This window comes from Bos taurus, chromosome 3, assembly GCF_002263795.3.
Source record: "Bos taurus isolate L1 Dominette 01449 registration number 42190680 breed Hereford chromosome 3, ARS-UCD2.0, whole genome shotgun sequence".
In the NCBI taxonomy this organism is placed as follows: Eukaryota; Metazoa; Chordata; class Mammalia; order Artiodactyla; family Bovidae; genus Bos; species Bos taurus.
In genome coordinates this window covers 26136596-26160332 of record NC_037330.1, presented here as the reverse complement: position 1 = coordinate 26160332, position 23737 = coordinate 26136596, and the positions used below count along the sequence as shown (strand labels likewise).

The window sequence follows — 23737 nt, the reverse complement described above, 5'->3', positions numbered from 1 at the left end:
AAGAGGTTGGGGGACTTCCTTCGCTGCTTGGTGGTTAGGACTTCACCTTCCAATGCAGGGGGTGCAGCTTCAGTCCCTGATAGGGGAGATGAGATCCCAGATGCCACGTGGCCCCACACCCCCCAAAAAACCCAAAACCTAAAAAGAGGAGCAATGGAACAAGTTCAGTAAATACTTAAATTAAAAAAAAAATGTGAGGACCACTTCCTGACATTAAAAGAATAGGCTGATGCATTCACCTGCCCATTTCGTTGTCTGTTTCAGAGCTTCCTTTTAAGTTGCATCTGTGATTGATAAAAATTTCCTCCTATTTCCTGTGGACTCAAGTCTTTTCCCATTGTTTAAGAAGCGGTTTAAATTCTACACTCTCTAGGAAGCCTTCCCCTGCTCATGGTGATCCCACCCTCTTGACCTCACCTCGCTCATAGAATTCCTTCACTTTCCTGAAGTGTAATCTGTTCTTCCCTGTGTTTTGAGCAGACACTAAGGAGAAGAGTAACACTCAAGAACCTCAGCAGAGTAACTTCATCAAAGAGACCACTCACCCTCCCCACTTGGTGCCTCCCAAACCCCTGCAGGGTCAGGATCTCTGGCCTCTGGGTTCTCGAGGACTGAAGGCTGCCCACCAGGAAGCTGCCGGAGGGTCTGGCCAGTGCTGTGGAGGTGAGATCCGAGGGCCTGGCCCTGGGGGGAATAGCTACACCTACAAGTGAAGTGCGGCCTCATAGCTGCCTCTGTGTCCCTGAGAAGGGAGAAGCCGTTCTGTGGTGGGTAATAAAGCTGGTGGTGCGCAGCTGAGTTTTTGCACAGTGTAATTTAGATCTTCTTGAGAGCAGAGACTGTGTCTGCCCTGTTCATTGACCTTGTTCATGGCCCTTAATCAACCAGCTTGGTGGCCGGCATGTGGGAGTCATCTACTAAATGTTTGTGAGTGAAAACTCAAACTCACATCATGAGGAGGAAGGCAAACCAGGGGATATGTTTGTAGTCCTGTGTGTGTGTGTGCATGTGCGCAGAGGCAGAGTAGGGGAGTATGTGACCATGACCAATAAACCCACAGAGAGCAGCACCACCCTATTTAAATGAGCGTTTCCATCCTGAACTCTACAGACAGCAATGAATTCTGAAGCAGCTGCAGGAGAAAGATCCCCATGAGAGCCTCGGCTATGTAATATGATCATATGTTTTACTGACCAGGACACAGGAACTTGGGTGGGCTGACAGCGATGAGAAAAGCAAAAGCCAGCTTTCTCCTGAGAACTGCTCAGGATGTGGAAAGGAAAGGAGAGAAAAAAGAAAACCGGAGGGAGGGGAGAAAAATTGAAAAGCAGTAGTCAGAAGAGGGTAGGGATAGACAGGGTGCCATGTGACACAAGGATCCCTCTAAAAGGGCACAGAGAAAATGTACTTATATAGGTAAAATAGATAAGCAGCAAGAATCTACTGTATAGCACTGGGATATCTTATAATAACCTATCATGGAAAAGAATATATATAAAAAATACATATAATGAGTCACTTTGCTGTACATTTAAAACTAACCCAGTGTTGTGAATTAACTACTTCCACTGAAACAAAAAAGAAAACATATTTAGTCCAGTGGCATGCTTAAGCTATGCTTCAGACTGAAGAAACCTGCTGCATGACAGCATCATTCAGTCATCACCATGGTGATGGAGTTGCCTAGAGAAATTAAGGTGGATTATTAAGGTAAGAAGTTATGTAATATATTTAGGAAAGAATCCCATTAAAATAGATTTTCATTTAAAAACATTTTCACGTTTAATTGGATAATTAATTTTTATTCATTTAGAAATCTCTTATTTGGGTACTTCATCCCTAAATTTGCAACCAGCTAAGGTGCTTGTATTTATTACCTAACCTCAGTAGAAGTTCTCTGTGTATTAATAGAATGAGTGGTCTCCAGCACTGAAGTATTCCTGGTGCAGAGCAGGCATCTTGGGATGTGCATATTTGGGGCTCTCTCTCTGCCTGAAGTTTGACAACTTGTAGTTTGGTCTCTTCTATTGCTGGCTTTTCTTCTTGGAATCCAGCCCCAGGGGTCTTTTTTTCCAAAAATCCTGATGGTATTGTTTTCTCTGCCACCTCTTCAAAGCTGAAAAAAAAATAAAAAATATTGTAGATTATCTTATATTTTAATTATACTTTCTATTACTTTGTCCTTTATTAGACTTTATTAGAGCACTTGTTAATGTGAACTTTAAAAGACATACAGAGAATGAGGCTAAAGGAGCCGGAGTGGCTGGGAGAATCTGGAGGCAAGACTTTTTAGCCCATACAGATCCATCATCTGGCAAATAAGGAATTGCCTTTTTGCAGCTCTGGTCAGGACGTAATACTCACAACCTTGATTTGCGTGCAGGCGCTGTGAGCCAGAATGGCCTTCACGCAGTGTGGAAGATCACAAGTGAAGCCATTGATGAGCTGCATCGATCTCTTGAGTCTTGTCCTGGGGAGACCGCCATGGCAGAGGATCCAGCTGGGCTGAAGGTGAGCTGGGAAGGCCCGCAGGCCAGAGTATCCTGGATAATGCCCTAGCGCCCATGAGGAGGGGGCCCAACCATTGGGAAAGTGCCTACCGGAGTGCCATTCTTCGTTGTTTTTCTTTAAATAGTCCTTTTTGGTTTCTTTTTTAATGTACTATTTAAAAGTTTTATTTATGTGTTTTTAGTTTTGGTTCGGAGAAGGCAATGGCACCCCACTCCAGTACTCTTGCCTGGAAAATCCCATGGATGGAGGAGCCTGGTAGGCTGCAGTCCATGGGGTCACTAAGAGTCAGAGACGACTGAGCGACTTCACTTTCACTTTTCACTTTCATGCACTGGAGAAGGAAATGGCAACGCACTCCAGTGTTCTTGCCGGGAGAATCCCAGGGATGGAGGAGCCTGGTGGGCTGCCGTCTATGGGGGCGCACAGAGTTGAACACGACTGAAGCGACTTAGCAGCAGCAGCAGCAGCTGTTTTGGTTGCTCTGGGTCTTTGTTGCTGCACATGAGCTTTCTCTGGTTGCATGCGGCAAGGGTGTGCTACTCTTCCTTGAGGTGCATAGGCTTCTCATTGAGGTGGCTTCTTTTGTCGTGGAGAATGGGCTCCAGGGTGTGGGCTTCAGGAGTTGTGGTGCTGGGGTTAGTTGCTCCACGGCACGTGGAATCTTCCTGGACCAGGGATGGAAACTGTGTCCACTGCGTTGGCAAGTGAGTTCTTTTCCACTTTGTCACCAGGGATGTCCCAGAGAGCTATTCTGACATATCTTTTCTACAAATCACACTCAAGTGGTTTCCCTTATGGTGTTTTCTTTTTTTCTGTTTAGCAGTTAAAATAAAAAACACTTTTTTTTTTCTTTAACATCATTATGTTATATGTCTGTAGCAGTAACAGATGCATTTATCATTTATTGAGCTTCAGTAGGCGCCACAAGGATGCAGAGGAATTGCTGCTTTTAATGAACTAGTTGGAGTGAAAATGCATGTACAGTCAATGTAAGATGATTAGACAATCATTGTAAGACAGAAAATGTGCATTGTCACATACTGTGAAGTGTATGCAAAGTACAAAGGCATTTGAAACAAAGGAAAAGTTTTTCTAGGTCAGCAGTATTATTTGTGCCTTAAAGAAACTGCAAGCCTTTAGATAGGGTAGAAACCAAACACTCCAGTGAGAGGGAGTGGTGGTCAGAGGGAAGATAAGATATTGATATTAATAAGTGATGATCAGGTAACAGCAGCCCCTGAGCTCGGAGCAGCAGGTGGTGTAACTTAGCACAAAGAGTCTCTTGCTATGGAGCCTAGCATTGGTGGAGGAATTTAGACTAGGATAGCATAAGAGAGGAGAAGGCAATGGCAACCCACTCCAGTACTCTTGCCTGGAAAATCCCATGGGCAGAGGAGCCTGGTAGGCTACAGTCCATGGGGTCGTGAAGAGTCGGACACAACTGAGTGACCTCACTTTCACTTTTCACTTTCATGCCTTGGAGAAGGAAATGGCAACCCACTCCAGTGTTCTTGCCTGGAGAATCCTAGGGATGGGGAAGCCTGGTGGGCTGCTGTCTCTGGGGTCGCACAGAGTCGGACATGACTGAAGCGACTTAGCAGCAGCATAAGAGGGAGCTTCCCTAGTAGCTCAGCTGGTAAAGAATCCACCTGCAGTGCTGGAGACCCCAGTTTGATTCCTGGGTCAGAAAATTCCCCTGAAGAAGGGATAGGCTAACCACTCCAGTATTCTTGGGCTTCCCTGGTGGCTCAGATGGTAAAGAATCTGCCAGCAATGTGGGAGACCTGGGTTTGATCCCTGGATTGGGATGGTCCCCTGGAGGAGGGCATAACAACCCACTCCAGTATTCTTGCCTGAAGAATCCCCATGGATAGTGGAGCCTGGCGGGCTACAGTCCATGGAGTCGCAAAGAGTTGGACATGACTAAGCATAGCACAGCTTAAGAGATGTTATGGAATCACTGTAGAAATTTGAACAGGGACATTTTAAGAAAGTTACTTATGTCGCAGAATTCCAGATAAACTGGATGAAGGGAAGACTAGCAGGGAGGCCGCCAGTTAAAGGGCCATCAGTTTATGACTAGCACTGTAGACTGAGACATTGCCCACAGAGAGGAGAATCACATTGCAGAGATAACGAGGAAGAGCCAGCAGGACGGCTGGTGGAAGTAGGGTGATTACTCAGAGATCTTGACTTGGGCTGATGAAGCAGACAAAGCAGCAGTCACTTGAGAGGAACAGAGGCAGCCGTTGATAGACAGTCTGGGCAGTCGGCATGAATGAAACCTGTCCTGGGCAGGCCAGGACATGTGGCCCTCAGTGAGAGAGTGGAGTCCAGGACTTCAAGGTGAAAGGAGCGGCTTATCTGACAACCAGAAGTTTGGGAGGGTCACTTACAGAAAATAAACGAGTGGAGGAGGGAGTCCATGTGGCCAGGCGCCAGCATAGCCTCTCATCAGAAATCGGTACCTAACTTTCGGTTATTACCTTTGTCAGATCTCTTTGCTGCCACACCAGAAGCAGGCATTAGCCTGGCTGCTATGGCGGGAAAGCCAGAAGCCACGAGGAGGAATTTTGGGTGAGTCTCGCATTAGGATAAGAGCCCACAGATACATTGCTTTGTTCAGTCCTCTCAACAACTGTTGTGGGTAGCTACTCTAACACTCTGTTTGACAGATGAGGAAACTGTAGTGTGGGAAGCTTAAGCCACATGCTCCGGAGTACACAGCCATAGGATCAGTCAGGAAACTTTAAGCCGTGTGCTCCAAAGTACACAGCCATAAGATCGGTCAGGAAGCTTAAGCTGTATGCTCCAGAGTACACAGCCATAGCATCAGTCAGGCAGCGTAAGCTGTACACTCCAGAGTACACAGCTATAACATCAATCAGGAAGATTAAGTTACGTGCTCCAGAGTACACTGCCATAGCATCAGTCAGGTCTTGGTTGCAGGCAGTAGAGACTTGACTCTGGCTGATGAAGCAGAGGGAGGGTTTATTCTCTGGTGGCCCACGGAATCTTTGGAAAATGTGCAGGGCCAAGCTTGGAGGCCAGACTTCTAGGAGCAATGGCCAGAGTCAAGTTACCAATGGAATGTCCTGTGAGAATGATACGGCTGCTCCGTGCCTCGGAGCAGTAGAGGAAAGCACCACTCCCCAGGGCCACACACTGCTGTTTCCAGCCCTTCCTGTTGAGAGGGCTTCACGGGGACCCTCATCTTCTGAAGTTGCTGACATCTGAAACAAAGTCTGCTGTGAGTGTAAGTCTCTGTAGAGCCTGGTCTTGCTGCTGGTGCCTTAGCTACAGAGGAGGCAGGAAGCAAGTTTTCCAGGCTCTGGTTTGGAGCCTCATCACACTAAAAATTTCCAAGGTGTTCAACTTCCAGAAAACGTGACAGAGGTCCACTACGGCTAGTAAGTGGCTGTGTCTTGGTCCCCAAGCTCACCTCCTGGTTGGATGATTTGTAGAATGCACAGCATATAGTCATATGTTGTTGTTCAGTCGCTAAGTCATGTCCGACTCTCTGTGACCTCCATGGACTGCAGCTCTCCAGGCTTCCCTGTTCCTCACCATCTCCCAGAGTTTGCCCAAACTCATGTCCATTGAGTTGATGGTGCCATCCAACCATCTCATCCTCTGTCGCCCCCCACCGTCAATCTTTCCCAGCGTCATATTCATGGGTGTAATTTATTGCAATCAAATAAACTGAATAATAATTTAGTTATTTTGATTTGATATAAATCAAAATCAGCGAGGGAAAAAGGCACATGGGGCACAGTCTAGGGGAAACCGGGTTCAAGTCCTGTCCCAGTGGAGTCACTCTGTGTACTTAATCTCCCAGCAGCAGTGTATGAAGACACAGGTAAAACGTTGCCAACCGCGGAAGCTTGTTAGAGACTTGGCACCCAGGATTTTTACTGCGGGATAAAAACCCACATAGGCGGCTTCAGGCTGGCAGGTACTGAAATTCTAGATTCCCAGAGGGAAAGCAGGCATTCAGTATAAACTGTACTGTGGGTCCAAGCAGTTAAGGTACAGTGAGCCACTCTTCCCAGTCTGGGAAGGGGGGCACCCCTCCTGAAATGAGTTCCAAGTACTAGCCGAGAGCCAGCCTTGTAAGCTGGCCTTTCAGAGGAGAGTAGTCAGCTGCTGTGGTAACTCTTCTGCACAGTGGCCGAGCCAGAACTTGAACCAGAGCCCATGTTATGACATTTTACTTCTGCTTATGTCAGAATGCATATTTAATCCGTTAAAAAGAAGATAATACCACTTTATGGGGTGTAAATGGTAAATTGGATAAGCTCAGCAACTAGCACGATGATGGTACCCAAGAAATGCTAATTTATGAGCTTCACTGATGAATTCAAGTTAAGGGGATGGTGAGGACTGTCTTGAGTTAACTCTAACTCCAGAATTGCAGTAATAAATTGGGTAGTAGGATATATCTACTGGGACCTTTTTGCTTTTGCATGGTAATAAATAAGGCAACTAGGTAACATCTGGAACTTTCCCTGGTGGCTCAGATGGTAAAGAATCTGCCTGCAATGTAGGAGACCTGAGTTTGATCCCTGGGTCAGGAAGATCCCCTGGAGAAGGGAATGACAACCCATTCCAGTATTCTTGCCTGGAGAATTCTATGGACTTCGGAACCTGGTGGGCTACAGTCAATGGGGTCGCAAAGAGTCGGACACGACTGAGAGACTAGCATACACACAGGCAACATCATCATACTGAGAGAGATACCAATGAATGTACTGGATAAGTGACAATAAAACACAGAGACTCAAATAAGATCTAAATAATAAGTTTTAAATTTTACAGAGGTCATAATAAATGTCTGTGACCTAGATCGCAAAAAAAATGGCAACGGTTACTGTTCATTTTAACAAGACAAAGACTTCCTTAGAGGAGGCAAAGCACAGCGACTGGAGTGGTGCTGACAGCAGGGGGACCAGGCTGGTGTCTACCCCGGACCGCATCTCTTGAAGTTGAACTGATTCCTTGCCCAAAGTAATTACCTCTCTTATTTTTGTTTTCATTTTCCAGCGGATGATATGGGGTTAGGAAAAACCCTGACAATGATTGCACTCATTCTGACCCAAAAGAAAAGCAAAGAAAAGGACGAAACCACGGCTTTGACTTGGCTTTCCAAAAATGGTATTCCCAAGTGTCTTGCTTGCCTGCTGCTTCCTAAGTCACGTGTGGGTGGAAGGCAGTGGGGAGTGGAAGTTTTTCAGCCATGAAAGGATGCCTTTGGTCATATTTAATTTTTTGGAAAACTGTTACTTTCCTATAGTATCATTTCTGACACTGAATATGCTAACTAGAAGTGATCATTTTTTTCCTTTAAATATAAGATTAGCTTGGCCTGTGATTAGAAACAGTTTTATGGTGGCAGCTCAAAGTCTGAAAATGTTAGTTTAAACCTAATGATTGTTTTTGTTAATGTTGAGAACATAACTACAGGGTAGACCCAAATAATTAAAATATTATTTTCTGAAGGAAGATCTGTAACAAATTCAGACTTCAGCCACCATAGTAGACAGTTTTCCATGTTTCTGAAATTCCAGAAATTTCCATATTCTAGAGAGTTTTTCTTATTTCTATCTCTGCTTTTAAAATGTAATAACTGTATAAGTACTTTAAAGGTCCTGTATATTACATAGAGATGACACCACATGTAAACTGCATGTACACAAGTACATTTCTCAGTTGGTTAGATAGTCAAAGGATCTGGCCGTCTGCTCTCAGGGCCTCCACTGACCACTGTTGCAGCTGGGTCCTCTGTCCCTGTGTGGAGCAGCAGCCTGTGTGCACTGCAGATGCACAGGGGCACGGGCACAAACACGCCATCACCATCTGGTTCTGAAGTCATGCTTGCTTATCCTAGAGGATTTGGTACTTACTCTTCAGTATGAATGTAATTAAGGTTTGCTTTTCAAAGAAGAGTAATAATACTGCCCTCTAATGAATCAACGAAGAGTTAGGAAATGACCCAGCTTCTATCTTCTCGCCACTGGGAAAGTGCATTGAGGTTTTTTGGTTTTTTAAACTGAAGAAATGTACTAGCCACTCTCCTCTCCCTTTTTAGCCTCTCTTTCTTCCACTTTTTTTTTTTTCTTCCACTTTTATAGGGGAAAAGAAACAAATAATTGTTTTGAATTAAAAGATTATTTTTTTCCAGTTTCTATTCTACTTCACGCATACCTCATTTTATTGTGCCTCACAAATAGTGTTTGTTTTGTTTTTACATGTTGAGGGTCTGTGTCAACCCTGTGGTTTTGGCACTGTTGTTGCACCAGCATTTCCTCACTTCATGTCTCCATGTCACATTTTGGTAATTGTTGGAATACTTCAAACCCTCTATCAGTAAAAAGATTACAAATGATGTTAGCACTGTCTAGCAATAAATATATATTTTTAAATTAAACTATATATCTTTTTAAACCGTATCTAAAAAGTATTATACTATTGAACACTTAATAGACTATACTGTAGTGTAAACATAAATATTCACATGCACTGGGAAACCGCAATGTTTTGTGTGACTCTCTTTATTGTGATATTCACTTTATTGCTGTGGTCTGGATCCCAGCTTGCAGTATCTCCAAGGTATAAGCTATATGAAGAAATAAGAGCAACAGTTGTTAAAATATTGATTAAATGAATAGACATCAGTCAAGGAAAAGAGGTAATGCCTTGAAGAAGTTAAAGCTATTTAATGAGTGTAACTGGGTGTTGATTTTTTCCCCCCTCTCAAGACTCCTCTGAGTTCACTTCTCATGGAACACTAATCATCTGTCCTGCTTCTCTGATCCATCATTGGAAAAACGAGGTGGAGAAACATGTGAGCCACAACAGATTAAGAGTCTGTCTCTATCATGGGCCAAACCGGAATCAACATGCAAAAGTGTAAGTGCAGAAACGTTGCTGTCAGTACGAGGTGTCCAGCGTCTTGGCTGAAGGGTCATCTTGGCCTTTGTGTGCTCTGGTATTTCATTTAATCAAGGCTAATGGTATTTGTGAAGACCACAGGCACTGTCATCGCCCAACAGCTTTCGCCTGTGCTGAGGGATGCATCTTGAGAGGGATTGGTGTTTGGAGCTATATCCCGTCACCATTCTCAACAAGCTGCCGTGCAAGTTAGCCTGAGATGCCTGAATCATCAGCTAGGCAGTAGCGGAGTTCCCCTGGTAAAAGGGATATGTCACAATTATTTCATGATTGAATATCTGATTCCAAATCCACATTCTTTTTCTGTTAGTGTAAATGGAACCAACTCAGTCTTAACAGAGCATCTTGATATACTATTAATGGTTAGTTGATATATGCTGCTGCTGCTAATTCGCTTCAGTCATGTCCGACTCTGTGCGATCCCAGAGACGGCAGCCCACCAGGCTCCCCCGTCCCTGGGATTCTCCAGGCAAGAACACTGGAGTGGGTTGCATTTCCTTCTCCAATGTGTGAAAGTGAAAAGTGAAAGTGAAGTCGCTCAGTCGTGTCCGACTCTTTGCGACCCCATGGACTGCAGCCTACCAGGCTCCTCTGTCCATGGGATTTTCTAGGCAAGAGTACTGGAGTGGGGTGCCATCGCCTTCTCCGGATATATGCTAGTTAAATGTTTGTGGCTGTATTTTTCATATGTGAACCATCTAAGAAGTTTAGATTCAAAAGTTTAGGATTAAACCTAACTGAATTCCTAAAAGGGTATGTCCAGGAAGGAGGAAAGAAAATGTTTCCCCAGATGGTGATTGTAGTCCTATTCTTTGTCTTTCGGTTTTAAAGGACCTGTTTTTGTTCTTAATTATGATATGATGGTCTGGATTGAATACTTGCTGATCTAGTCAAGAACTGAGTTGTTTTTCCATCTAAGTAATCTCTCTCCCCAACCTCTGATACTGGATATTTTATCTCTTAAAGAACAACACAGTAGTCTCTCGGGGGTGAATTGCCAGAATCGTGACCCTAAGTCTTAAGGGCACACCAGCTTTCATGACTGGTAGTCATTTCAGCAGACGAAAGGAATCAGGGCAGTTGTGGCCATTCTGCACGCCTTCTCTGGCATTGGGTACTATAGATTTTTCTTTAGAAGTCAGTTCCATCTTATATGATTTGCATTTTGATTGTACTGGGTTTGGTGTCCTGAGCGCACTAGCTGACTGATAGGAATCATTCTCAATCAGGCAACAAGTAGGCATCACTGCCTGTCCAAATTCGCATGTCGTCTTTATCAAAAGTATTTACTGAAGTTCTCTCAGGTCCACAATATTAAGGTTCCTTGGAGAAAGATTTGTGCTTTTCATTAAGAATCTTTACATGTAAAGAGTATAGGCGAGGTGAGCTGAAAGTGTACAGCATGTATTTTTGTGCCCAAATATCAAAGCTAGATGAATGGGTTTTCACGAATCCATTACAGAACAATGGGGAGAAAGCACCATTGATATAAGATGAACATGACTTCAGAGTTTTCTTACTTCCTTGGGACTTTAGAATCATCTGTGTCAAATTAACTAAATATTAAATTCCAATCCTGCCCAACTTTCTGTTCTTGTCAGATTTCATCAAGCTTAATTTGACCCCAGCCAGAGATGATCCTTTGTGACTTGGCTGGGAAGAGGGGGGCTGTTCTAGTTACAGTGAGTAGTCTCTAAAAATGACCAGTGGTAAGTGATAAGGAAGTCAAGAGTGTAAAATTTACCTCTTCAGAGTGTGTGTGAGTGTGTGTGTGTGAATTGACACAAATTAATGAGTTCTGCTGGAGGGATTTTTGTGAAGGAAATCAACTCTGTCTTATTTTGTCAGAGTCATGCTGGATGGTTTATCTTTTGCTTTGTGTTATATCTGCAGCCTGTCCACGTATGACATCGTGATCACCACCTACAGCCTCCTGGCCAAGGAGATTCCCACAGCGAAACAAGACGAACAGATCCCGGGTGCAAACCCCAGTGTGGAGGTGAGGCGTGGACCCTGCTGGGGAAGTAGGGTCAGAACCGCAGATAACAGGAGTCTTTTCAAGCATCAGAGATGGAAAGGTCCCCTTCCTGGGGTCGGGGGCATTCGTGCTGCTTCTCCTGTGGAAACAGTTCTTTCCTCTGTCCCTTCTCTTTTACTGTAGGCGTCCTCCTCAGTGCTGAAGGTGGAGATGCAGTTTGCTGCTTTTTAGAAATAATGACTACTTTGCATTTGCATTGATCACGGTGTAAATATAGGGAAGCTTCACTTGTTGCAGTGTTTGAGAGTCTTTGGGGTGTACTCTCAGGATGTGTTTTGTATTCAGTGTCAGGACTAGTATTTTGATATTAAGGCATTATTCCCTTCCTTTACTCCACCTCCCAGGAAAAGGGGTTGCTAAGAAAAAGGCTACAATGAGCCAGAGGCTAAACAATAACCAGGGGAAAAAACCTGAATGTTGCTGTGTCCAGGCTAGTCTCAGTTATGTAGGGGCTTTATTGCATAACTCTTATGTGCTTTTCCCCCCTGAAAATGCAGTGTTGTTCCAAGACCTGCTGTTTTGCATACACTTTTATTCTTAGTGCAATAGAATATTCACAGCTTCCTATATTTTGGGTGATCTCTAGAGTGCTTGATTCATGGACCTGACATTCCAGGCTCCTATGCAATATTGCTCTTTACAGCATCGGACCTTGCTTCCATCACCAGTCACATCCACAACTGGGTGTTGTTTTTGCTTTGGCTCCATCCCTTCATTCTTTCTGGAGTTATTTCTCCACTGATCTCCAGTAGCATATTGGGCACCTACCGACCTAGGGAGTTCCTCTTTCAGTGTCCTATCATTTTGCCTTTTCATGCTGTTCGTGGGGTTCTCAAGGCAAGAATACTGAAGTGGTTTGCCATTCCCTTCTCCAGTGGACCACATTCTCAGACCTCTTCACCATGCCCGCCCATCTTGGGTGGCCCCACACGGTATGGCTCTATACAGTACAGCACTACACAGCATGGCTTGTCTCAGACAGGAGATGGCAAGACTGAATGTCGACATTTTAGGAATCAGTGAACTCAAATGGACTGGAATGGGTGAATTTACTTCAGATGACCATTATATCTACTACTGTGGGCAGGAATCCCTTAGAAGAAATGGAGTAGCCATCATGGTCAACAGAGGAGTCTGAAATGGAGTACTTGGGTGCAATCTCAAAAACGACAGAATGATCTTTGTTTCCAAGGCAAACCATTCAATATCACAATAATCCAAGTCTATGCCCCAACTTGGAGATGGCAGTGGCACCCCACTCCAGTACTCTTGCCTGGAAAATCCCATGGATGGAGGAGCCTGGTGGGCTGCAGTCCATGGGGTCGCTACCAGTCTGACACGACTGAGCGGCTTCACTTTCACTTTTCACTTTCATGCATTGGAGAAGGAAATGGCAACCCACTCCAGTGTTCTTGCCTGGAGAATCCCAGGGATGGCGGAGCCTTGTGGGCTGCCGTCTATGGGATCGCACAGAGTCGGACACGACTGAAGCGACTTAGCAGCAGCAGCAGCAGCAGCAGCATGCCCCAGCTGGTAATGCTGAAGAAGTTGAAGTTGAACAGTTCTATGAAGACCTACAAGACCTTCTAGAACTGACACCCAAAAAAGATGTCCTTTTCATTATAGGGTACTGGAATGAAAACTAGGAAGTCAAGAGATACCTGGAGTAACAGGCAAATTTGGCCTTGGAGTACAGAATGAAGCAAGGCAAAGGCTAACAGAGTTTTGCCAAGAGAACGCACTGGTCATAGCAAACACCCTCTTCCATAACACAAGAGACGACTCTACACATGGACATCACCAGATGGTCAACACTGAAATCAGATTATATTCTTTGCAGCCAAAGATAGAGAAGCTCTATACAGTCAGCAAAAACAAGACTGGGAGCTGACTGTGGCTCAGATCATCAACTCCTTATTGCCAAATTCAGACTTAAATTGAAGAAAGTAGGGAAAACCACTAGACCATTCAAGTATGACCTAAATAAAATCCCTTACAATTATACAGTGCGAGTGAGGAATAGATTCAAGGGATTAGATCTGATAGAGTGCCTGAAGAACTATGGATGGAGGTCCATGACACTGTACAGGAGGCAGTGATCAAACCATCCCTAAGAAAAAGAAATGCAAAAAGGCAACTTGGTTGTCTGAGGAGACCTTACAAATAGCTAAGAATAGAAGCAAAAGGCAAAGGAGAAAAGGAAAGATATACCCATTTGAATGCAGAGTTCCAGAGAATAGCAAGGAGAGATAAGAAAGCCTTCCTCAGTGATCAAGGCAAAGAAATAGAGGAAAACAATAGAATGGGAAAGACTAGAGATCTCTTCAAGAAAATTAGAGATACCAAGGGAACATTTCATGCAAAGATGGGCTCAATAAAGGACAGAAATGGTATGGACCTAACAGAAGCAGAAGATATTGAGAAGAGGTGGCAAGAATACACAGAAAAACTGTACAAAAAAGATCTTCATGACTCAGATAACCATGATGGTGTGATCACTCACCTAGAGCCAGACATCCTGGAATGTGAAGTCAAGTGGGCCTTAGGAAACATCACTATGAACAAAGCTAGTGGAGGTGATGGGATTCCAGTTGAGCTATTTCAAATCCTAAAAGATGATGCTGTGAAAGTGCTGTACTCAATATGCCAGCAAATCTGGAAAACTCAGCAGTGGCCACAGGACTGGAAAACGTCAATTTTCATTCCAATCCCTAAGAAAGGCAATGCCAAAGAATGTTCAAACTACTGCACAATTGCACTCATCTCACACACTAGCAAAAGTAATGCTCAAAATCCCCCAAGCCAGGCTTCAACACTACTTGAACCATAAACTTCCAGACATTCAAGCTGGATTTAGAAAAGGCAGAGGAACCAGAGATCAAATTGCCAACACCCGTTGGATCATCGAAAAAGCAAGAGAGTTCTAGAAAAACATCTACTTCTGCTAAATTGACTACGCCAAAGCCTTTAACTGTGTGGATCACAACAAATTGTAAAATTCTGAAAGAGATGGGAATACCAGACCACCTGACCTGCCTCCTGAGAAATCTGTATGCAGGTCAAGAAGCAACTGTTAGAACCAGACATGGAACAACAGATTGTTTCCAAATCGGAAAAGGAGTATGTCAAGGCTGTATATTGTCATCCTGCTTATTTAACATATATGTAGAGTACATCATATGAAATGCTGGGCTGGATGAAGCATAATCTGGAATCAAGATTGTTGGGAAAAATACCAATAACCTCAGGTATGCAGATGACACTACCCTTATGGCAGAAAGCAAAGAAGAACTAAAGAGTCTCTTGATGAAAGTGAAAGAGGAGAGTGAAAAAGTTGGCTTAAAACTCAACATTCAGAAAACTAAGATCATGGCATCTGGTCCCATCACTTCATGGCAAATAGATGGGGAAACAACAGAAACAGAGTTTATTTTTTGGGGCTCCAAAATCACTGCAGATGGTGACTGCAGCCATGAAATTAAAAGATACTTGCTCCTTGGAAGAAAAGCTGTGACTAACCTAGACAGCATATTAAAAAGCAGAGACATTACTTTGCCAACAAAGGTCTGTCTAGTCAAAGCTATGGTTTTTCCAGTAATCACGTATGGATATGAGAGTTGGACTGTAAAGAAAGTTGAGCACCAAAGAACTGATGCTTTTGAACTGTGGTGTTGGAGAAGACTCTTGAGAGTCCCTTGGACTGCAAGGGGATCCAAATAGTCCATCCTAAAGGACATCAGTCCTGAATATTCATTGGACGGACTGAGGCTGAATCTGAAACTCCAATACTTTGGCCACCTGATGTGAAGAACTGCCTCATTTGAAAAGACCCTGATCCTGGGAAAGATTGAAGGCAGGAGGAGAAGGGGATGACAGGATGAGATGGTTGGATGGCATCACTGACTCGATGGACATGAATGAGTAAACTCCGGGAGTTTGGTGATGGACAGGGAAGCCTGGTGTGCTGCAGTCCATGGGGTCACAAAGAGTCAGACAGGACTGAGTGATTGAACTGACTAGAGTGCTTACCCATCTCTTGACCAGCTCTGCCTTCTTGCAGATGATTAACTTTTCAGATTCCTCAATGGTTTCTCTTAGCTTTCAGGTTAAAACCATTCCTTTAAATGATTTTTTAGGCCTTGTACAGTCTTGCCCTTCCTGAGTGTCCCTAGTCCCCTACCTGCCCGCCTCCCTCCCAGGGGCAACCCCATGCTCAGCTGTACCAAGGGCTGTACTTCCCTCCATACTCTGTCGTGTTATTGAGCCATTCTCCCTCTGAATGGAGTGCTTTGCTGCCCTCCGTGCTCAGATGCATCTCCTGGCACCTACTGCTGGCTTATACCTCGACACTCCATTCATTCTGCAAATACTGAGTATCTACCATGTACCAGATGCAGGTATACAGCAGTGAGCAAGACCCACTAGATTCCTACTGTTGTGTATTAAATCATCTAGTAGGACTTGCTGTATATACATTGTATATAATGATCTTTATGCTTGTTTTATTTTTTTCTCCCCCGCTAGATTGTGAACTCCTTGAAGAGAAGAAATGATCTTTGTGTCTGGCTTAGTATCTTACATGTAAAAGGAGACTTTTAGGGAATTTTCCTGGTGACCCAGGGGTTAAGACTCCACGCTTCCACTGCAGGGGGCGTGGGTTTGATCTCTGATTGGGGAACTGAGATCACACATGCTGTGTGGTATGGCCAAAAAAGGAAACAAAGCAGACTTTTAGTAAATTTTTAGTGAACTATTGTAAATTTAGGGAAAGTGAGTAAATATTTTATTGATTGAATGACTTTGCAGCCTTGACAGCTAGTGTATCCCTTACCTGTGGCCATTGCTCAAAAGTGGGTTGAAAGAATACAGAAAACTAAAATGAGGAAACATTTTACCCTTAAACATCTTATGCTCAACAATGGGGAAGTCAAATGACTTGTTTATTTGTACTCATTGAGTTTCTGCTCTTGGTTTCTTAAGCTTAATCCTTATTTCAGTGTACCTGATCTAGGTCCTCAAACTTGAAGATAAGAGTGAGTCTTTGAAATTTGCTTATTTCCCCTTATTCCTGGAAGACACACATGTTTTCCTGTATTTTTGCTAGATTTCACTTGTGTTTCTTCCAGGGCACATCATCACCTTTGCTTCGAGTAGTGTGGGCTCGACTCATATTGGATGAAGCTCACAACGTTAAGAATCCCCGGGTACAGACTTCCATGGCCGTGTGTAAGCTCCAGGCCCAAGCCCGTTGGGCTGTCACTGGAACCCCAATTCAGAACAACTTGTTGGACATGTATTCACTGCTGAAGTGAGTAAACTCTTTGAGATTAGGTAGTTGTGAGCCCTTTCAGTACCCTTCTTGATTATTTCATATCTCGTATCACCGGTGTGTGCACCAGATTAGCGTGTGTAGCAGGTGACAAACCTGTCAACGTGTAAAGGACAAGGGAATTAATATTTATGAGAATATAATCTGCTGATTGACTGGCTGATGCAGGGCTTTTATGACATGCAGTCCTTCTATGTGGAAAAATACAGGACCAGTTAAATTAAAGGAAACAGAAGTCACTTTCTTCAGACCTAGTAATGTTTTGAGCTACTTTTGCTTTAAAACATATGGCCTGAGGTCAGGGCTACAGTTTATTTGAAGCAAACAGAAAAGAATGCTGATTTTTAAATACTTGCTTTTATTTAAGTCAGCTCATACGAGGATATAGAATTTTTATATTAGCCTTTGAACCTTTAGGAATGAGTTCTAGCTATTGGTTATATGTCCTATTATGATGATATAGACATTTTAATGGGAAAAGGCACATTTTTATAATGTGGTTTTATGATGTGGTTATTGACTTGGATCCTTTTGCTCTGTCTAGCAGAGCTTTGCTATGAAATTGACTTTTAACATTGATTGGGATGACATGTAAAACCTGATTTGCCTTTCATCTTATGTCTGTCTTTGACTCTCTCCTCCATCCTCCCATGCTTCTTTCCTGTTCTCTGTCCTCTAATGAAAAAGATTTCTCCGTTGTTCTCCATTTGATGAGTTTAAGCTGTGGAAGAGTCAAGTAGACAATGGCTCAAAGAAAGGAGGAGAACGGTTAAATATCTTAACCAGGAGCCTTTTGCTGAGGAGAACAAAGGACCAGCTGGACTCCACCGGCAAGCCCTTGGTAACCCCACTGACACTTGTCCCTGTGTGGATGTGGGGGGGTCAGGAAGGAGGGTGACCATGGCCTTGACTGTGCTTGCACCGCCATGGCCTTTGCTTTAGGAGCTTTTGAGTCTCCCGTGTTCCTACACAGAGGCCCTTGATTGCTGTCCTGCCCCCGGGGTCATAGCTGTCCTGTTTTGTGGTGTGTTAGAGCCATTCTGCTTTCAGGGGAGGGCGGGAGCTGCCGTCCAAGGGTTGACTAGATTTCCAGTGTCAACTCTGGGGAACGTGCTCTGTAATATTCAGTTAATTTGTAGAACTTCATTGCAGCTACTTTTGTCTTTTACTCTTCCAGGTGGTGCTGCCCCACCGTAAATTTCAGTTGCACCATTTAAAACTCTCTGAAGATGAAGAGACTGTTTATAGTGTCCTTTTTGCAAGATCGAGGTATGTGCTGTGAAGAAGCACCTTCTCACAGCTGTTGTTTTATTCTTCTTCTTGCTTGGGATTGAGTCAAGGTTCTTCTAACTGCAATTATGGTATTATTGACAAGCTGAATATCTGTGTTCTTTTTAAAAAAGCTCCCTTGTTCTCTCACCTCGCCCCCAGCTCACCTTCATCTCATATACACTGTGAACCTGTTCTCCACTGGCTTTCTTGTATAGAAGGTCTAGGGTGTGCACACTGTCACCAGGTCTTTCTGGTCATTGTGGGGCTGTATTAGGAAAGTATTGGCCAACTTAGTACATCTCTTTGACCTTTGACCTGTCATCCAGCCTCTCAGCAGAGCTTTTAAGAAGCTGTTCATCAAACCTTCCAAAGTGATTAAGTTTTTTCTCTTTGTAGATCTTATATTTATTAATAAACATTTTAATATTAATCAACTATATTACTGTTACATATTTAATATTAAATTGATATAGAATGTAATAATATTTTATAGTATCAATAAGCTTGTTAATATTTATTAATCATTTTTAAATGGTTTAGCTTTTACAGTAGTTGTTTTTATTACCTTTGGCCAGTGCTTGCTGTGAGCCTGCCTTCATTTAACAAGTCCACTTTTCCACTGTTTTTTAAATTAATTATTTTTGGCTGTGGTGGGTCTTTGTTGTTGAACATAGGCTTTCTCTGGCTGGAGCAGTCGGGAGCTGCTCCTCCTTGTGCTGCGCTGGCTTCTCGTTTCGGTGGCGTCTCTCGTTGCAGAGCACAGGCTCATGGGCTAAAGCGTGCAGGCTCTGTAGTTGTGGCACACAGGCTTACTTGCCCCACTGCATGTGGGATCTTCCCAGAGCAGGGACTGAACCCATATCCCCTACATTGGCAGGTGGATCCTTAACCACTGGACCACCAGGGAAGGCCAAGTCCACTTCTATAATTTTTCAAGGTCCCGCCACTATCACAGTTAAGCAGTGACCATGGTAGACCTGTTTGGTCTTAGTGACCATTGCACGTGCATTTTGTTTCTCGATCTGAGGCAGGTTGGCTCTGCAGTACTATCTAAAAAGACATGAAAGTGGGAGCAGCCAGTCTGGAAGAAGCCCTGACAATCCATTCAATAGAGGTGAGCAGTGGGCACTTGTAAATACAGAGACTCGTGAAAATGTGGGTGCAGGTTTGGTAAACTTACAGAAATGGGGGGTCATGAATTCTTGATAGCAGAGACTTGACCTTAGCTTAGAACCTCAGACTAAAGTAAAATATAATCTGCAAGCACCAGACCTGGTGATGTGAACTTGTTTTTAGTTATTTCCGAAGTCTGTTTTATTAAAATGCAAATACAGTAAGTCTGTAGAGAAAATGAGTATTTTGTTTTTCTTCATTAGTAGAGAAGTGAGTTAGAACTGTGTTATTGAACCTCAGATCAAAGAAGGTTTCAGATCTCCTCATTTAGTTCAGGGTTCTTCCCCATGTTTCTGTTTTAAACACTGTAGTATTTCCTGTGTCTGTTTTCCTTCTTGGAAGTGGCCCAGGAGTTTGGGTCCAGCGGGCCCGGGCCCTCCACGGCAGGCAGCCAGGCGACATCCAGCGCCGTCCACATACTGTCCCAGCTGCTGAGGCTCCGCCAGTGCTGCTGCCACCTGTCTCTGCTGAAGTCGGTAAGCAGAGGGCCCGTGTGGGGCCTCGAGGGCTGCGGAGAAGGCCGCCTCAGTCTCCTGTAGCTGGGCTCAAGGAAAGTGGGATTTGAGGGTATTTTGTATTTTGGTGGGGCAGCAAAGAGGAGACTGCTTATTTTACTGTATTTTAATTGTTAGTGATCTTGAGCTAATTCCCGTGATGTGGAGAACAGTTTTTATTTTTTATTTTATTTTTAAAAATAGCTTTATTTTAGAATAGAAAATAGTACCTCATTATAAAGGAAACCATTTGTGAATACTTTGGAATTTTGGAGTGTCATAAAGCTAATAAGCTTAGTTACGAAAACTCAAGCATTTATACAATTGGAAAAGTTGTCTCTATAATGGATAGAGACACATTCATAATTAAGAAGATATGTTACAGGCAGAACACTCTGACATAAATTGCAGCAATATGTTTTTGGATTTGTTCTCTAGAGTAATGGAAATAAGAGCAAAAATAAACAAATGGGACCTAATTAAACTTAAAAGGTTTTGCAAAACAAAAGAAACTGTAAACAAAATGAAAAACCAACCTATGGACTGGGAGAAAATATTTGCAAACAATGCCACTGACTAGGGATTAATTTCCAAAATACACAAATAACTAATAGAGGTAATATCAAAAAGCCAAACAATCCAGTCGAAAAATGGGCAGAAGATTCACATAGACATTTCTTCAAAGAAGACATACAGATGACCAACAGATACATTGAAAGATGCTCAATATTGCTAATTATTAGAGGAATGCAAATCAAAACCACAATGAGCTACCACCTTTCACTGATCAGAATGGCTATCATTAAAAAGTCTACAAATAATGCTGGAGATGGTGTGGAGAGAAAGGAACCATTCTACCCTGTTGGTGAGAATGCAAATGGGTGCGGCCACTATGGAAAGTAGCACGGAGGTGCCTTAAAAAGCTAAAAATAGAGTTACCACACCATCCAGCAATTGTGCTCCGGGCACATGCCAGAGAAAACCATTTCAAAAAGGTACATGCACCCCAGTGTTCATAGCAACACTGTTTACAGTAGCCAAGGTATAGAGGCAACCTAAATGTCCATCAACAGAATAATGGATAAAAAAGATGTGATATGTATACATATATATATACATATATATGTATGCACACATGCATGCATACATACAGACGTACATACGATGAAATATTAGTCGAAAAAAAGAATGAAATAATGCCATTTGCAGCAACATGGATGGACCTAGAGAGTTCATATTAAGTAAGAGAAAGACAACTGCAATCCAGAAAGATGATATGGATGAACTATTTACAAAACAGAAATAGTCTCACAGACGTAGAAAACAAACTTATAGTTACCAAAGGGGATAGCAGAGGGCTAGGGGGAGGAATAAATTAGGAGTTGGGGGTTAACATATACATACTACTATATGTTGAATAGGTAGCAACAAGGACCTACTGTATAGCACAGGGAACTAAACGCAGTATCTTATAATATCCTATAATGGGAAAGCACCTGAAAACGAATATATATGTATATAAAACTGAATCACTTTGCTATATGCTCAAAACTAATAGAACTTTGTAAATTAACTATACTTCAATGAAAAAAAGAGAAATACGTTACTTTTTTTCCTCCTTGGCAGTTAAAATTTATATTATTTTCTCCTTGGTTATCAATGATTCTTTTCTTTATACTCTTCTGAACTTTTCCAGATTTTCTGTAATAAGCATATATCATTTTTATGAACAGAAAAAAAAACTACTTAGTACTTGAAAATTCTTTTTATTTAAAAAGTTTTTATTGAAATATATCATCTTTTTGAGGCATTGAAGTAATGTGTCTTTTTTTTTGGTAGTACTGTAAATTATGTCTTGATTATCAATAGCTTAATTAACTCTATTGTTCTAGCTGGGGCAAATAGAATAATCTTGTAGTCAATCTGGCAATTTTCTAAAAAGTTCCACTTTGGTTTATTTTTGATCTAGTGAGTAAAACTTGTTAAGGCTTCATTTTAATCTGGGTTTACTCAAGGGGGTACTGATGGTAAATTACAAAACATTTTGCCACGTGCAGTGTTGAACAGTCAGCACTTTGCAAGTCCCATGGCTTGCTGCCTCAGCCGCCCATTTGCTGTATCCCCTGTCTGATTCTGGTCAGGCCCTGGATCCGACGGAGCTGAAGAGTGAAGGTCTGGCCCTTTCCCTGGAGGAGCAGCTCAGTGCTTTGACCTTGTCCGAATTCCACAACTCAGAGCCGTCTGCCTCCGTTTCCCTTAATGGCAAATCCTTCAAGGTGGAGCTTTTTGATGACAAGAGAGAGAGCACCAAGGTAGTATGATTACCTCTATTCTAGTAGAAAGACTTCAACTCCTCACATATTTCCCTGAGAGCTGTATTTGTCCAAGTGGGTCTAGCCATTTGATGGCAGAGCTGGAGCTACCAGATGTTGGCTGGTCAAATTCTCCCTCTAGTCCTGAATTCTGGTTTCATTTCACGAATAGAACGGAAGTGGGCTTTCAGAGAGTGGCCTGGGCCCACCTCTCACATCAAGGCAGATTTCTGGCGTGGATTCCTGGGGAAAGAGTCTGTCAGGTTTACATGGCGACGGGGCCTGGGCAAGTGAGCAGTTTGTTTTGGGAAAACCGCAAAGACCTGAGCCGTGAGACAATGTCTTATGTCTGAGCGCCAATTGCTTTCCTTTGTTGAGAGGCTTCAATCTGCCAGGTTTGATTGTTACCAGCCTTCTGTCCTCATTAGTCACTCTATTCCCACGGGAGCTGGAGAAGGGAATAGCAAACTACTTCAGTATTCTTGCCTTGAGAACCCCATGAACAGTACGAAAAGGCAAAAAGATAGGACACTGAGATGCTTTTGAACTGTGGTGTTGGAGAAGACTCTTGAGAGTCCCTTGGACTGCAAGGAGATCCAACCAGTCTGTTCTGAAGGAGATCAGCCCTGGCTGTTCATTGGAAGGAATGATGCTAAAGCTGAAACTCCAATACTTTGGCCACCTCATGTGAAGAGTTGACCCATTGGAAAAGACCCTGATGCTGGGAGGGATTGGGGTCAGGAGGAGAAGGGGACGACAGAGGATGAGATGGCTGGATGGCATCACCGACTTGATGGACATGAGTTTGAGTGAACTTCGGGAGCTGGTGATGGACAGGGAGGCCTGGCGTACTGCGATTCATGGGGTCACAAAGAGTTGGACACAACTGAGCGACTGAACTGAACTGAACTGAGGAAGGAGGTCACTGCCAAGGAAATGGTGTTACCTAAGAGTTACTTTTAATTAGAGATTTAAAAATATTTACCTAAGTCTTTACCATCAGTAACTGATGGGAACATGTGAAGGGCACCCTGTGTGGCCAGGTTTCAGGCCCTGGCACCCTCAGTTAGCAGATGGCTTGAAACCTCACATTCCTAATAATCTGTGTTCCTCACAACTTGTCTGATGCTCAGTTAATGATTCACAAGCCTTCTTATTGTGAGCACATTACTCATAGTTCAAACCTCTTAAGGTGGTTTCACGTAAGGAAGTGAGTTTGTTCGATAGCACAAACCAAAACTCATACAGAATGTTATTAGAATAAGTCTACATCTCACAGACCATAAATCCTGCTCTCCCACTGCATTTTTTTCCTTCAAAATACCTATGGCTAGGTTTTTTACGTGGCAATTCAAGAACTTTCTGTAAGTTGTCAACTTTCTGATTTCTGACAACTTTCTCAAGTTGTCAGAACACCAGGCACTTCACGTACATGCTTTTTTAATTCCTACTGATTCAAAATGATACAGTCCTATGACTGTCTTTCTGCCCAGTCATGGGAATGTTTGTTTAGATTGGAATGCAGCCTCACGTGGGGGCCTCTACAGGTTACCAGTAACGTCATGACAGCATAGAGGGGAAGAGCTAAGCGCATCTCCATTGCTCTGGGTCAGCTCCTTTTACCCATGAGGAAGCTGAACTCTTCCCTAGGAGTTTC

At 43.2% G+C, this 23737-nt stretch overlaps 1 protein-coding gene across 3 annotated transcripts in view; it reads left to right on the top strand.

Moving 5' to 3' along the window:
• TTF2 (transcription termination factor 2) overlaps positions 1 to 23737 on the top strand; it is a 53604-nt gene that overhangs the window by 19289 nt on the left and 10578 nt on the right. For all 3 annotated transcript variants that reach the window (XR_009493796.1, XM_059884651.1, NM_001080735.1), the window contains 12 exons: positions 481 to 663; positions 2384 to 2511; positions 5007 to 5088; positions 7555 to 7665; positions 9270 to 9420; positions 11356 to 11461; positions 16627 to 16808; positions 17517 to 17670; positions 18007 to 18098; positions 19133 to 19215; positions 19617 to 19750; positions 21910 to 22080. Coding sequence is in view for 2 of the 3 variants with exons in the window: in XM_059884651.1 (XP_059740634.1) it covers positions 481 to 663; positions 2384 to 2511; positions 5007 to 5088; positions 7555 to 7665; positions 9270 to 9420; positions 11356 to 11461; positions 16627 to 16808; positions 17517 to 17670; positions 18007 to 18098; positions 19133 to 19215; positions 19617 to 19750; positions 21910 to 22080 (1577 nt within the window). In the remaining variant the exon portion in view is untranslated. The remainder of the gene's footprint in view (positions 1 to 480; positions 664 to 2383; positions 2512 to 5006; positions 5089 to 7554; positions 7666 to 9269; positions 9421 to 11355; positions 11462 to 16626; positions 16809 to 17516; positions 17671 to 18006; positions 18099 to 19132; positions 19216 to 19616; positions 19751 to 21909; positions 22081 to 23737) is intronic.